At 47.7% G+C, this 13,915-nt stretch overlaps 1 protein-coding gene across 1 annotated transcript; it reads left to right on the top strand.

Annotated features, from left to right (window-relative positions):
• Window positions 1-4,494: 4,494 nt before the first annotated feature.
• Window positions 4,495-9,493, top strand: SPRY1 (sprouty RTK signaling antagonist 1). The gene is made up of 2 exons (XM_069242387.1): window positions 4,495-4,790; window positions 7,338-9,493. Exons 1-2 carry the CDS (start codon window positions 4,777-4,779, stop codon window positions 8,341-8,343), a joined length of 1,020 nt encoding a protein of 339 aa, XP_069098488.1. The 5' UTR covers window positions 4,495-4,776; the 3' UTR covers window positions 8,344-9,493.
• Window positions 9,494-13,915: the final 4,422 nt, after the last annotated feature.

The following is a 13,915-nucleotide window of genomic DNA, read 5'->3' as shown; positions in this document are numbered from 1 at the left end:
ATTGAGCGGGCGCTGTTTATCCGATCTTCAGACCCTTTACCCCCGGGCTGTTCTGCCCCTTACCAAACCCGTGGGTTGCTTATCCGAGCCCTAGGAGGTAGTGTGCATCCCTCCAACCCCCTCCCTAAGTCCGTACAAGGGATGTGCCAGCAGTCACTGCAGGTCTAATTAGACCCCAGGGTACAATGGCGCGGAAAGGGGGAGGAGCTGGCGCTTCCTCTGAAACTGTGAGGAGGTGGCAGCCGTGTGTGAGGGAGGCCTGCCCCTCCCCTCCGTGGGAAGCGCCTGTCCCGCTGGGGGGTGAGCTGATTATACCCCCTCGCACACCCACCTCCAGCGGTGGCCTACACACGGCGCGCACCGGGGAGGAGGGGGCCGGATGCGGCGCTTCCGGGCTCCGAGGGAGGCCGGGGCTACAGCAGCTGCTGCCGCAAGGAGTCCGGGGGGAGCCCGGCCATCTGCCCGCAGCGCGCGGCCCTCACTCCCAGGCACCCGCAGCTCCCCACAGGAAGCCATGTGCACGAGGGCTCCACACCTGTCGCCATGTGTGCTGGGCGCACGCGGCGTTTCGGCAGCACCGCCTCTGCTGTGCACAGGCATGCATGCACGTATAGGTACTCAAACCAAAGAATGGAAGGGGACCTTTGCTGGTAACACTGAAGAAAACACTATTCAAGGGAGCCTGTCAAGAAAAAGTAGAGAGGACAGCGAACTACGTACATGCAAGTCCACAAAAAGACACAGTTGATAAAACATGGACTTTTAAATTGTCGGGGAATTTAAACGCAATACGTGGTATTTTAGTTCAGTCAGTGAACTCTTAAATACTGGCAACATTTATATTTCAAAAATATAGTCATTGAAGACACTTCCTATGACATACCAGCACCAATATTTTATCTGTATTGCGAAATAAAGTTACAATTCACGCCACGCGGACAAGGATGTGCTGGTGTTTAAATAATCGCGGGGCTCTTTGAATGGTACCCAGTGAAAACTCTTCAAGTGCAATATTACCCAGCACTGCATGAGCGAATGTGCATTACTCCAAATGCCTCACTCACGTTGTGAACCCTGCTATGGCTGACACTCGTCTTGCTATTGTGGCCTGAACAATGCCATAAAAAAGAGTCTGGGTCCAGAACATATAGTGTTCCGTAAGAGAATGTCGGGTGGTCCCACCATCACAGCGCTGAGCCTGTGAGCCGGTTCACCTGTGATCATGTGTCAGAAATCAACACGAAAACAAAACTGCAACTTAAAAATTAAAGTTGAATATGGAGTAATGATGACAAAGCCACAGATGTATGACGGGAGAACCAAAGCAGCCTTGACTAAAAAAGCTGCTTTTCTCTTCTTGCGCAGTCTCTTGCTTTCCATTCATCCATTTTCTCTTGTTCTCTCCTCTTTGTCTTCTATCTATGAGGTTGCTTTCTTTCTGCCTCCCCCTCTGTTTCTCTCTACCATTGACGGTTCCTGTGCCTGCTTTAGTTAACCTTAGGAATATGAGCAAAACTGACAGGTACGAGGGGCGACCCCGGGCCTAACAACCTGCCTCCAAGGGTCCCATCCCACAGGGGAAATACCCAGTGCAATAAAAGGCTTGTCTGGTCCTGAACCGAATGGAGGGATTGATTTTATATCATGTAGGGATGTACTGTCCAGGGCATAAGCAAAATAGGGCATATCAAATAGGCCAAGTCACTGGACGCTATGAATAACTGGAGTAGTATTCACATTAATGTAATCCAACACCATATATCTTCTTCCAGCAAACTGACTTAAGGAACTATGGGGCTCATTTACAAGCCTCTTGTGTTGCCTTAGTAAAATTTTATTTTACACTACGATGGCGCAAACATTCCCCCACACAGTGCCACATTTACAAACTGGTCCAATAGGACCACTGTGCCAGTTTTTAAAGCCCTGTGCCACCTTATACCTGCATCAGGTATAATATATGCAAGGTAGGCGTTCTGCCGCAAAAAGGCCTGCAGAAATGGCGCAGTCAAATCTACAAGACTTCACTGCGCCATTTTGCGCCTTCAAAGCATCGTTTTTTTAAAGTCTGCTCAAGGCAGGCGTAAAACTGAAACTGTACTGTTTACAATTGCCCCCCCACGTAACATTGCTGGACTAGCGTCAACATTTTTTACACTAGTCCAGCAATGCTAAGATGTAGTACCACAACTGCGTCAGAATTTCTGACGCAGCTGTGGACACTGTGCGCCATGGAACACTGTATTATAAATACAGCTCTATCATGGCGTTGTTAGGGGGCTCAGGGCAGCCAGTTTCTTATAAATGCGGCCTTATATACCTTAACTGGCACCATTGATGTGATGACAGAAAGAAGGGCCACAGGGGTACAATGCACCAAAATGGCACAATGGGCACTAGAGTGGGTAGGCAGTTTGCAGGTCTTCAGTGTGACTTACAGAGTAAAATAACATGATGAGCTACGCTATGCCCAATAAAGGACACTCATCGTTGTATTATACTGACTGCATTTGAAGAAGGGCGGCTGGAATATATCACTCGATTCAAGTGATGGGAGTAGGTGAGGACGAAAATGCCATGCGTTTATCAGGGTTTCTTTGCCCTATGAATTTGGTGGAATTAATAGAAATATGCTGGAAACTTAAAACCACTTGTTAAAGACGTTTTTTTTAACCGCTCTAAGGGTTTAGTTAGAACAACTCGAACACAAAGTTGCACTTCCAGGCTTGTGACGTACCGGTGAACCAACCCATAAAAACTAGTGGTGGGAGCCATTTAATAACTATTTTTTCAGCCTTTTGTGCAAGAGTACGCCGCATACACGTTTGTTCGAGTGATTCAGTTATTGAGAATGGAATAGAAAGACATGGGTGGACTTTCAAAAGGTCTGTAAACTCAACCCGTATAGACAATCAATCTGTGAGTGCTAACGATGCCTAAATGGAATTGGTTTACATGAGGTGACAAATGCCCGTTTGAGAACTGACCCTCAAAGGCCTCCGCTGGTTTCTTTTGTAGGGCATATCAGTTGTCAGGTAGGGGGTGAGGCAGGCCCCTGTAATATCCATTGTTTCAGGAACTTCCTTCCCCAGCCTACTTGAATGGTAATCGAACTTGAAAGCGAGCCCGGATATTGTTGGTGCTTATTCTGTTTACTCCTCACTCTAAGTCTGATACGGGCAGGTCGCTTGTAGACCCACCAATTGTAGTTTCTGTCTCTGCTTTGAGACGAAATAACATGCCCGGTGTTAAGGAAAGCTTTCATAGTGAGTGTTCTTGAAAATGCGTACGTTCAAAATCGGAAAGTAAAGACAAAATGCAGAATGTGTCTTGCGCTGACAATCGTTTATAAAGAACAAAGCTCAGCGATTTCTAAGCCACGATTGAGGATATCCCTGATTTGCATATAGCACTTTAACTGCGAAATAAAGCCTTATATTTGCGGATATCGACGTTGTGGCCGACAGGGCACAAAGTGCTCAGATATGCCATGACGTGTGTATACATACATAGAATGGCTCTTTTTCATGTGCGTCAAAATGGCATACTCAACGTAGCAGAAGCTATATAAGGTTATTATTGTAAGACGGAAAGGATTCTGTAAAGTACACAGGAAACAACATCAATTCCCGTGCTCACGTTTGTGTCAATGTTTAACTGAAGCGTTGCAAACCTTTATTTCTTCCGAAAACATTGAAATATGGAATACGATGATGTTATTGGACTTGTTAATTCTGTGACCTCAAACTGGATTTTCCTACTGCAGCAGGAAGATGTAGTCTAACCCCATCCGACTCCCCTTACAGTGTGCGTAATTGCTGCATGGTTCAGTTTAATATGCTATTACGTGCGATGGTCCCCCTCGCAGGACTGCATTGCCTCGTGGAAGGGACGACCCCCCCGCCCCCTTCGAAACACTGGCAGCTGTTTAACATAAACTAACAGTGGGGGAAGGAGATCGTAGGGCAGCGAGAATGCGGCTACGACGTGCACTGGATGGCAGGCAGGCTTTCATACAATCCGCAGGTGTAAAGCCGCAGACCGCCTCTGCAGTGACCTCTGGGGGCTGCGTGCGGCGCGTGCTTCCTTACTGCGCGTGCGCGCGCTCTTGGCTGGCACGCCAGCTGCAGGCTGGTTGCGGCCCCGCCCACCTCCTTGCCTCTGCCAGAAGCGGATGTGAGGCGGGAAGCGGCCTCTTCCTTCTCGCCTCCCCTCTTTTAGCCCCCCCGGGCAGCGCGCGCTTCCCAAGCTCCAGCTGCAATAAACAAGCTTGGCTGGCGCCCCGCGCGCGCGTTCCCTTTTCCTCTCCCTGCCCAGTGGCGGCCGCGCGCGTTCCGACCCTCCTCTCACTGTTAAACCAATCGGCGGTGGCAGCTGCAATGAACGTCACGCCCACCTCTTCGCTCCCCCTCGGTATCTCCCCCCGTCCCCCACCTTGCATAGCCAATGAGAAGGCTTGGATGGAACAAACCCCGGGCGTCAGCGCCCCCATTCATGCAGTGCGGAGAGAGCGCGCGCAGCGAAGGAGAGTAGCAGCGGAGATAGCAAACGTGAACCGCAGCCCGGAGCGCGAGCCGCAATAGGGAACACGACTCGGAGCCGCCCGCTGCACCTTAGCGCGAGGCAGTCACGCTCGTAGCGGCAGGAGCCGGCCGCTTGGAGAACCCTTGGATTTGTTTGCCCAGGCCTGGGGGCCTCTATTACAGCCATGGCGCACGGGCCCGGAGCCTGAAGCGTGCAGTGCGCCTGGCTTCGCATTGGATTTACATGGGGTGAATGATCGTACAGAGGTGAGTAGGGCCGCTGCAGCCGTGGCGCCGTCACACAAGAGTGTCTAGTGCTTCAGGCCCGCGCCACACGTGCAGAGCAGGTGCGACTTAGTCGTGAGAAAGAAAGGACACTGGCTGCCTGTGGAGGCCGGAGAGCCCAGCACGGGGACAGGTGTGTTGCACTACTGTGGGGCGTTGAGTGCTGCAACAGAGGGGATGCGCTGCATACCGTGTCCGATAGTGCTGTGCGAGAGAAGAGGGGGTTGCTGTGTGCAGGGAGACCCTTTCCTAAGGGCCAGCCAACTTTTTCTGTGCAAGGGGTGCATACTGAGTAGGAAGGCGGGCACTCTGTATTAGGCATGGCAGAGATCGATGCCGTATCTAGGACAGATCTTGCAATCTCCGGTGCCTTACTGTGCGGTGATCAGACGCTTTGTTGCTGCGTCTGGTGTGACCGAGCTTGGGTTAAAACGCTGCTCTCTGATGACTGCGTAGATGTTCTTGTTCAGATCTCTCTCCAAACTGTTGATTAAAGATCAGCCATGCAGCCACAGCTTGTTGCATCCTCCGTGCGAAATGTGTGTGTAGTCTCGATGCATGCACGTCACAGTCTTCCATGCATTCAGGGCTGTGTGGGGGGGTGGCTTTAGCCTCGGTGATATGCACCCCCTTGGTGCATATTTAATACCGCCATTGAAAAAACATACAATCGCATGTTTGTTTTCGGCAATTAACCCGTGTCCTAGTAGCTGTTGCATTTTGCCTTCCGTAGTTAAGTAGGCTGATGTAATTATGGTTTAGGGGTGGGTTGCATTTAAACGAAGTTTAACTCTGAGAGCCCAACGATGCATAGGATGCCAGGCATGCCTCGGTTCTATGCACAAAGTGTTACCTAGTTACATGCCTGGATAAACGGGTCATGCCTATGCCGTGCACGTCATACTTGTGCATATGCAGTTATCGCTATTACTATAGTATTTCTGCACACGTGGTTTCTCCACATCTTTATGTTCAGGTCTTATACAGACGCAATCCTCTCTCCACCAATTACTGCAGCAGTTGTGCGCATAACGTGTACCCTACACTCGACTCTTGCAGCTCATACGTACACGGGGGCTCCTGCGCCCCTAGCCATAGCTGCTCTGCACGTTACTCTATAGCGATTCACCCCGGCTGTTAGCGTACCAGGTGCTATTTACGCCCAACTCATAGTCACTTGAATTTCAGATGACCCATCTAGCCACAATGCTGAAGTATACGCATCTCTGGGGCACATTCATGCTTAGTGTATGTGTGCACTGTGACCATGACATCCCGGGTGCACCTGCCTTCATTAAACGACAGCCGTGCCACAGGGTATAACTCTTAAGCTTGTTGCATCACATGCGTACATGAAGTGCGTTCAGCACCATTGGCCACAACTCCTGTTCTCATTTGCGATCTCTGATTGCTTTATCCCCCCCCCCCCCAACCCTCCCCCAATACACACACACAATCTGGCATCCTTCTCTGACCCGTGTATATTGAGATTAGTCTCGTAGCTGTCAGTACAGGAAAGCAAATGTTTGTTTTGTCAGCACACTTGTGTAATCGCAAACTCGTGCCCTTTCCTCTCACACGCCTCTGCGCAGCACCGTCGCGTAGCAAAAGTGGACGTCTTGCACATGGGTAGTGCTAGTGTGCGGCTTCCCTTTGCTTTAGTGGGCTAAGTTCAAAATGTCCACCGGTCAGCTCTGTGGGGGAAGCCGTGTATCTTAAGACGTTTCCTATCCTGCGTCTGGGATTCAGTGCCTACTACGTTGGGGCCCTGAGTTCGAATCTGGGCTTCTGTGCTTAGCTGAAAATCCCTTGACCCGGGGCAAATCACCGCATGTTCCTGTACCATAGTAGGTAATCAACTTTTTAGATATGTGATGGCATTCAAAAGGGCTAATACTACCTCATGCATTCTCTTGATATTTGGTGTTTTCCTACTCCTCGCGAGCCCAAATAGCTTACTGTGTGGTCCGATTCTGTATTGTAGCAATCGTTTCACACTAGTGCCAAGTGACATCTCTTATCGTCAACCGAATATACATAGGTTCCTTGCTCCCCACCTAGATATAAATATACAGGGAAGCGTGAATATAATGAGCACACCCAAGCATTTGAATAGATTACATAAACATTGGCTACACCCCGCTTAATCTGCTGTGTGTTGCACCTAATCGTTTGCAACGGATGGCTGTTCACGCCATACTTTCTTCGGGTAGTATATACAAGTATACCCTCTAGCCTGGAAGGAAAGTAAACTTGCTTTGAATGTCTGTCAGCACGTTGTTCCAGGATCATTTGTGACTACTTCAGTTCCAGACTCCACTCAAATGTATTTGGGCATTGGTCCCCCTGTCCTGATCGGGCTACTGTAAATAGCGCACTGAAGTGTGTTCTCTCTGGCCTGCTGTTAGTTACAATCCTTATCTCCTTTATTCGCCCCACCTAGGATTTCCTCACTTAGCAAATGTATAGTGTACAGCTTGTCGTAAGTTCCTTCAAGCCCCTCACCTGTTTTCCTCTCTCTTCCTACAGGATTTCAGATGCATGCCAGGTTCCCGTTGAATGCCAGAAGTCGAGATCACTACAGATGGAGCTCCAAAGTCAACATGGCAGTGGCAGTTCATTAGTTGTGATCCAACAGCCCGCCCTAGACAGTCGGCAGAGGGTGGATTATGAGAGGGAGATCCCACCGGCAGCCATCTTATCGCTGGGCCAGATCAAGGCCCTGCGAGGAAGCAACGAGTACACGGAAGGCCCATCCATGGTGAAAAAGACAGGGCCACAGACTGTGCCCAGGCTGGAGAAACACGAGAGGACTCATGAGATCATACCGATTAATGTGAATAACAACTATGAGCAGAGGACCAGTCATGTGGTGCCGCAGGCGAGGCCTCCCGTGCTGAGCAGGTCCACCAGTACGGGCAGTGCGGCCAGTTCTGGGAGCAACAGCAGTGCCTCCTCGGAGCAAGGCCTGCTGGGAAGGTCGCCCCAGTCCAGGCCTGGCTCTGGCCACAGGTCAGAGAAGACAGTGAGGACCCAGCCCAAGCCTTTGTCCTTGGTCGTGGATGACCTGAAGAGCGCTTACAAAGAGGAGGACATGACCCAGCACAGGTTTATCTGCGAACAGTGTGGGAAGTGCAAGTGTGGGGAGTGCACTGCCCCTCGGGCCCTGCCCTCCTGCCTGGCCTGCAACCGCCAGTGCCTGTGTTCAGCTGAGACTATGGTGGAGTACAGCACGTGCATGTGCCTGGTCAAGGGGGCCTTCTACCACTGCTCCAACGACGACGAGGGGGACTCGTGCGCGGACAACCCTTGCTCCTGCTCCCAGGCCCACTGCTTCTCCAGATACTTTTGCATGGGCGCCATGTCCTTGTTGCTGCCTTGTTTGCTGTGTTACCCTCCTGCCAAGGGATGCCTTAAACTGTGCCGGGCGTGCTACGACCGGGTCAATCGCCCAGGTTGCCGGTGTAAAAACTCCAACACAGTCTATTGCAAACTGGAGAGTTGCCCATCAAGGGGTGAAAGCAAACCCTCGTGATTTGTTTTTAGTGGGTGCTGACATTCCCTCGAACAATGTTGCTTGCTGGGCACCAGTTCTGTGCACCAATTTTTCCAAGGCCGCCTTAGCCTCCCTGGTCTACCAAAAGCCTGGAATATTGTCCTTCCACTTGGCTAGCCCTTGGTAAGTGTGGACTAAGATGATGCAGTGGGACCTGTGGAAACCTGACACTCTTGCCTATGGAAAGAGTGGGCAACGATGTGCCAGCTGCCCAGGAAGTGTTTTATCGGCTCTGCTTTGGATCACTATAACGTAAAGCATCGGGAATTGATGACACTTTGAAACCAATCATTTAATGTGTAGTTTCAGTTGTCTGGTTAATCCTAAAATATTTTAATTCTGTACCAACTTTTTCGCCAACATCCGGAGTTTAATGATCCAGACTTGATTTGTTCTCGTGGGGGAGCAAACTTCGAGGCAGCCTGCACTGTGGCTTACATGTTTTCCATAGTTCATAGGCGGGGCTGGTCTATGGTGTAACTCTTTCCTTGTGTCCCTGTCCATCTGGGATGCATTGTGCTTTTGAACCCTTGTCACTCTATGATGTTTCCCCGTCTAGGTCTTCACATTGGAGACAATATGGCTGCAATTCCTTTTTCTGTAATGTCTGAAGGACCGTCTAGCTTTGCACGTGTTTTATTTCTCATCTACATTCCTTTCTTCCTTGAACTTGTATTCTCTGTGTGTCTAGGTTCTCTAGGTGCCACGAAACCCCTGCCCCCTTTTCCATCCTACACTCCTAAATGCCATTACATCTTTTCTTCTCAAACCTTTTCCTCTTTAACATTTTTGAATTTCAGACCCACCCACCACCACCACCACCACCATTCTCTTGTCTGTTCTGTGCGTTAAATTGCCTTAGCCACGCCATGTGGCGTTTTTGTATATTTTATGTATAAATCACAAAGTTGAATTCCGACTATTTTTATGACAAAGTCTGTTTAAAGCTTTTTTTATTGTAAAGAATATTTATTATGTGAATCTCTATTATTTTATGATATTTATTGCGAAAGACAGTTGACTTTACTCGTGTCTGACTATAACAAAATATCAATACTTAACAAAATAAGGGTGACAAAAGAAAAGTACATATGTTAACTATAATGCAGAAAATATATTAATTAATGAATATCTGTCTGTTCTGGTTACTTCTTGCTTCCCTTGCGCTGCGTGGCTTGTCTGTGACGGCTGTATTGAGATGTACTGAGGCGAAACACTGATTGTGGGAATGGTTAAGATGCTAAGACAGAAGCAACCCCTCATCCTCTCCGTGGTGTGGCGCATCACAATAGTTTTTTTGTTCAATATCGTATGGTTGAAATGAAATTAATATTCTGTAAAGATTAGCGGCTGGATTTTTTCCACTAATAGTTAAGCCTTCTTTGTACTTTGTTACACTACTGCCCCCAAAAAGTTATTTTTTTTCCTTTCCCTTTTTTAATCCTTTCATGGATTGTTTTCTCCTTCGTTTCTACATTTCTCGCCGGTCATAAAAAAGGGGCGTCTTGTGCACTTTTTGTACTGTGGTACAAACGGCTACAGGACATCTTTGCTGAAAGCCTGGTTTAACACCACATTTCCAGCGTCCTGAGGAGTTTAGTCAGACACGTCTGAGCAATGTTTGGCTCCCGGACTCATACGGCCTCAATGGATGCTCATTGTGGTTTCTTGTGCTGCACAGATGCCACATTTGTATGCAGTTTGGTATGTTTGGTTGTTTTATAGTTATTACTAGGAAGTTCTACTTTACTTATGAAGAGCTGGTTGATGCTCCTCTTGAATTCTGTCGCTGTCAATTACAGGTCTTTTTTCTTGTACCTTTGGTTCATTGGGAGGAGGAAAAGAAGTGCTTCTCCCCCGCCCCCCGTTTTTTTAGATTGTCCAACATCCTGGTTTAGATTTGGGGCTGTGGCAGTTAGAGATCAGTTTACCGTCTTTCCACAGTGTTGGTGGAAATGCTTGAATAAGCATTCTAGTCTACTGGTTTGTAGGGTTGAGTTACAACCAGTGAATTGTGTAGGTGCCCACACACAATGCTACATCTGATCTTCCACAGGACTTGAAGATAGCAAAGCTCGCATTTCAGTGCCTTTTATAGTATACTATGAGCAGGTCCACTGACGTTATATCCTTCTGCAGCCTCTCTGCTTTCTGCCTAATTATAACAATCCACAACCTGTAGATTAGAAAAAAAGTCGTTTCCACAACAAATAGTCTCAAAAGTTACTAAAATCCCGGTGACAAATGTCGGGAAGTGGAAGGCCATATGCAAAAGATAACTGGTGACCTTTCTGTTGCTTACTACTGTATTTGGATGATAGACTGGTAAACTTGGCCCTCCTTACTGCATAATCTCAGTGGCTCTGACCATGGGGTGTACGATAAGGCAGGAAGACTATGAATACCTGACACCTTTTCCTGTTTTTGTGGTAGAATGATTTACAGGCCAAACAGTTACATCAGAGGTGGACAAGCCAACCAATTAGCAGGGAGAGCCGAGCCAAGGGTCTGGCATTGACTTAAAAGCCCGTGAATGAACCGCACCATCAACCAACCAATCAATCAATGGAGGGTTGCTATTTACTGCTCAAAAAGCCATGTCGTGGCATGAACAGGTTCGGCATGGAAATTGTGCAACAAGCAGCATGTTAAACGTGACTGTTTCTCCAAATTCAGAAAATAACATGTAGAAGGGTTTCTGCTTGTTACATCAGATTATATTGCTGTATTGAGCAGCATTTATTAAAGTGATCGTTTTCAAAGTTTTTGAACTTAAAAACTAATCCTCCCCCCAAATGCTTATATTCCTATTCTACCTGGAGCAAGACTATGATCAAGTAAATTGAGCGGCGCAGTCTGAAGATGTTTGTTAAGGTGCTCTCGTGTGTGTAATGAAAACATAACACATACTTGCTTAGGCCTAACAGTTTTGGCCAAGTAGAGCAGTCTGGATTGGTCCCGGGTTTTCTGGTTTCACGTTGTTCAATTCAGTCCCTAGATGAGCATCTGTTTCTCTCTCCTAGTTTATGTCAAAGGTTAATGCTTTGCCTATAATTCTTGGCGATTTAGATTAGAGAGAGGATGGCAGGCAGGAGCTGCATGAAAGCTTTGCCCGTGTTAAACTTAAGGTTGCAAGGGCACCTCGAGACGAGGCAGACATGTTAGTGGTTCGCCCACCTCTGTTTTAGGTGCAGGTGAACCAAATGCCGACTGATTCTCTGGTCGGAAAATGCACAGCAAATCTTACGGGCAGCGTAAATCTGTGGCACAGATATTCTTGGCAGGAAATACAGATGTATTTATTCCCTGGAGACTTCGGGAATTTCCCACAGACATTTAGACATTCTTAAAGCTGTCTGCATTTCTTCTATCCATGCCTGAATTCCCATGTAGAGAGCAGGCATGCAGATCATGGGTTGGGCCAAACAGTAGCTATCAACATAACCTAACCACCTCTGTCACTGGCTGGACTGCTCATGTATTAGAAGGGCTTCAGGCCTCAGAGTAGTAGGGCCAAGTTGCCCACTAAAGTTAGGTGTGCTAGCGTGCTGAGAACCTGTCGCCAAGGAGAAACATGCTGTTTACTAGCATCTCAAACCGATACAGACACGTAACATCTGGAATGAATAGGATATATCGACAGATCCTACAAATCAGGTATTTCTCCTTAAATTTCCCCAGACAATCCAAATGAAAGACAAAACCGCCTAGAAATATTGATGCAAATTTAATCCAGAAATTGTCCAGTAGTCGAACTGCACTCATGAACCCCTTTTGGGAGATGGTCCCATGCAAGCATTGCTTCTTCTCAGACGGGACTACCTCTACCCCCAGTATAGCTAGTCCATGGTCCCTGAAATGTGCCAAGGGGACCCCCCCGGCCTACACCTGGGGAAACTACATCAATCTAGCGACAACCTAGCATTGTTGAGTAACTGCATATTTCATTTAGTTTGCTTTCTAAACATTCAGGGATGTTAAAAAAAAAATTTGCTGAGTCCAGTTTCATTGTTTATGGCAATACTTTGTGTCGTGCTCACAGAATTAAGTACGTTTTTCCCTGCGCAAGCCCTCCCAGAATATGAAAGTGTCACTGCAAGTTTTCACATGTTTTCGAAGACCTGGTTGGCCGTGCTCACAGGCCATGGGGTTCGCTTGCAGCGAGCCTGCTCGATGTGTGGACTGATTTCTTGTTTCTCTTCTCTTGGCCTAGTTTTATTTTCTCTGAACAGCCTGCTTTCCTAGAAGAACGCTTCATACCTCCAGATTTTATGCCTACCTCGCCTTAATCAGTTTGGGATTTCCTTGTTCGGGCTTTCCCGAGTGGATTTCCTGTGCGTTGTTTTTTTTTTCTGCGCTCTCCTTTGAAGTCTAGCTTAAGGAATGCCTGCTCCCAGGCGCTCTGCAGTTTCCATTAGCTATGCCCTCTTGTGATCGTTCCCCGAGAACCTTTCTCGAAAAAATAAGTGTGAACCAGTAACTTGTTTCTATTTAACTAAAAAAAATACACGGTTCGTGTAAACGAACTAATTTGTACTGCAAGCTGCATTCTGTGTCATCAAAATACAAGAAATAAGTGCTCATAGTTAGGAAAAACCATGGCACTGTTATGTTCCTGATAGTTTTAACTTGGATACATAATACACAAAAGCCGGTTCCCCTGCATACAAAGACAGCACACAAGTGAAGGCCTCGACCTTGGCGCAGTTTAAGAATAAGACGAAAAATCAGATTTTGGGATGGAACGGGTTTAGCCAGCCTCCAAACTAAAGCCACACTGCCGCACCTTCCTGCAGAGCTACGCTGGTTGTGTTACCAGGTCACTCATTGACAAACTGAGTGACTGAGCCCGAGGGGAGTTAAAGGTCCTTAAACGGTGTAGTTGACAGATACGTGGTTTGATCCTGCGAGTAATGTGCTATCCCAAGTAGTTTTTGATTTATATTTTAATAATTTGTATTTCTATGTTTTCCTAAGGGGTGGGGGGGGGGAGACTTTTGTCATTGACCCTGTACGGGGAAAGCTGATAGTAAAACTTGTCACGTGGTGGTTTCGGTCTTTCCTGGATATATTTAAATGAAATGCACGACATCCGTATTACAGCGCCGATGTGAATGATTTGAGGAGCTTGGTCGTTTTCAGGAGAACTGCAAGAAGTCGGGTACGCACTGAAGGTGAATCCGCGTTCGTGACTGGGTGAATGGATGAAGTGGTGTTGTACGTGTGGTCTCACTGCGGTGCCACGTCTGATGAGAATCGTGCAGTAGGTGGGGCCGCTGAGGAGAGTGATGTAGAAAGATGGATAGACATCCAAGAAGGTTTTTTTCCCCTCTAATTACCCTCTCCTCCAGTTCCAAAAACATCAGTTTAGGTGCAAGATAAACACACGTAGCAGATACTTCCAGAGCTACGTTTTGGAACATCTTGCAGGCCTCCGTGCTTCACCCCTGAAGGAGAGAACCTTGCTGTGTCCATTGTGATTGGTTCAATAACAGCCCTGATCAAAAATTGTGTGCGACTACAGCGGTTTCCCAGCGGGATAGATCTTGCT

The sequence above is a fragment of the Pleurodeles waltl genome, chromosome 1_2 (assembly GCF_031143425.1).
Source record: "Pleurodeles waltl isolate 20211129_DDA chromosome 1_2, aPleWal1.hap1.20221129, whole genome shotgun sequence".
NCBI classification, from domain to species: Eukaryota; Metazoa; Chordata; class Amphibia; order Caudata; family Salamandridae; genus Pleurodeles; species Pleurodeles waltl.
This window is presented reverse-complemented; position numbering and strand designations above follow the sequence as displayed.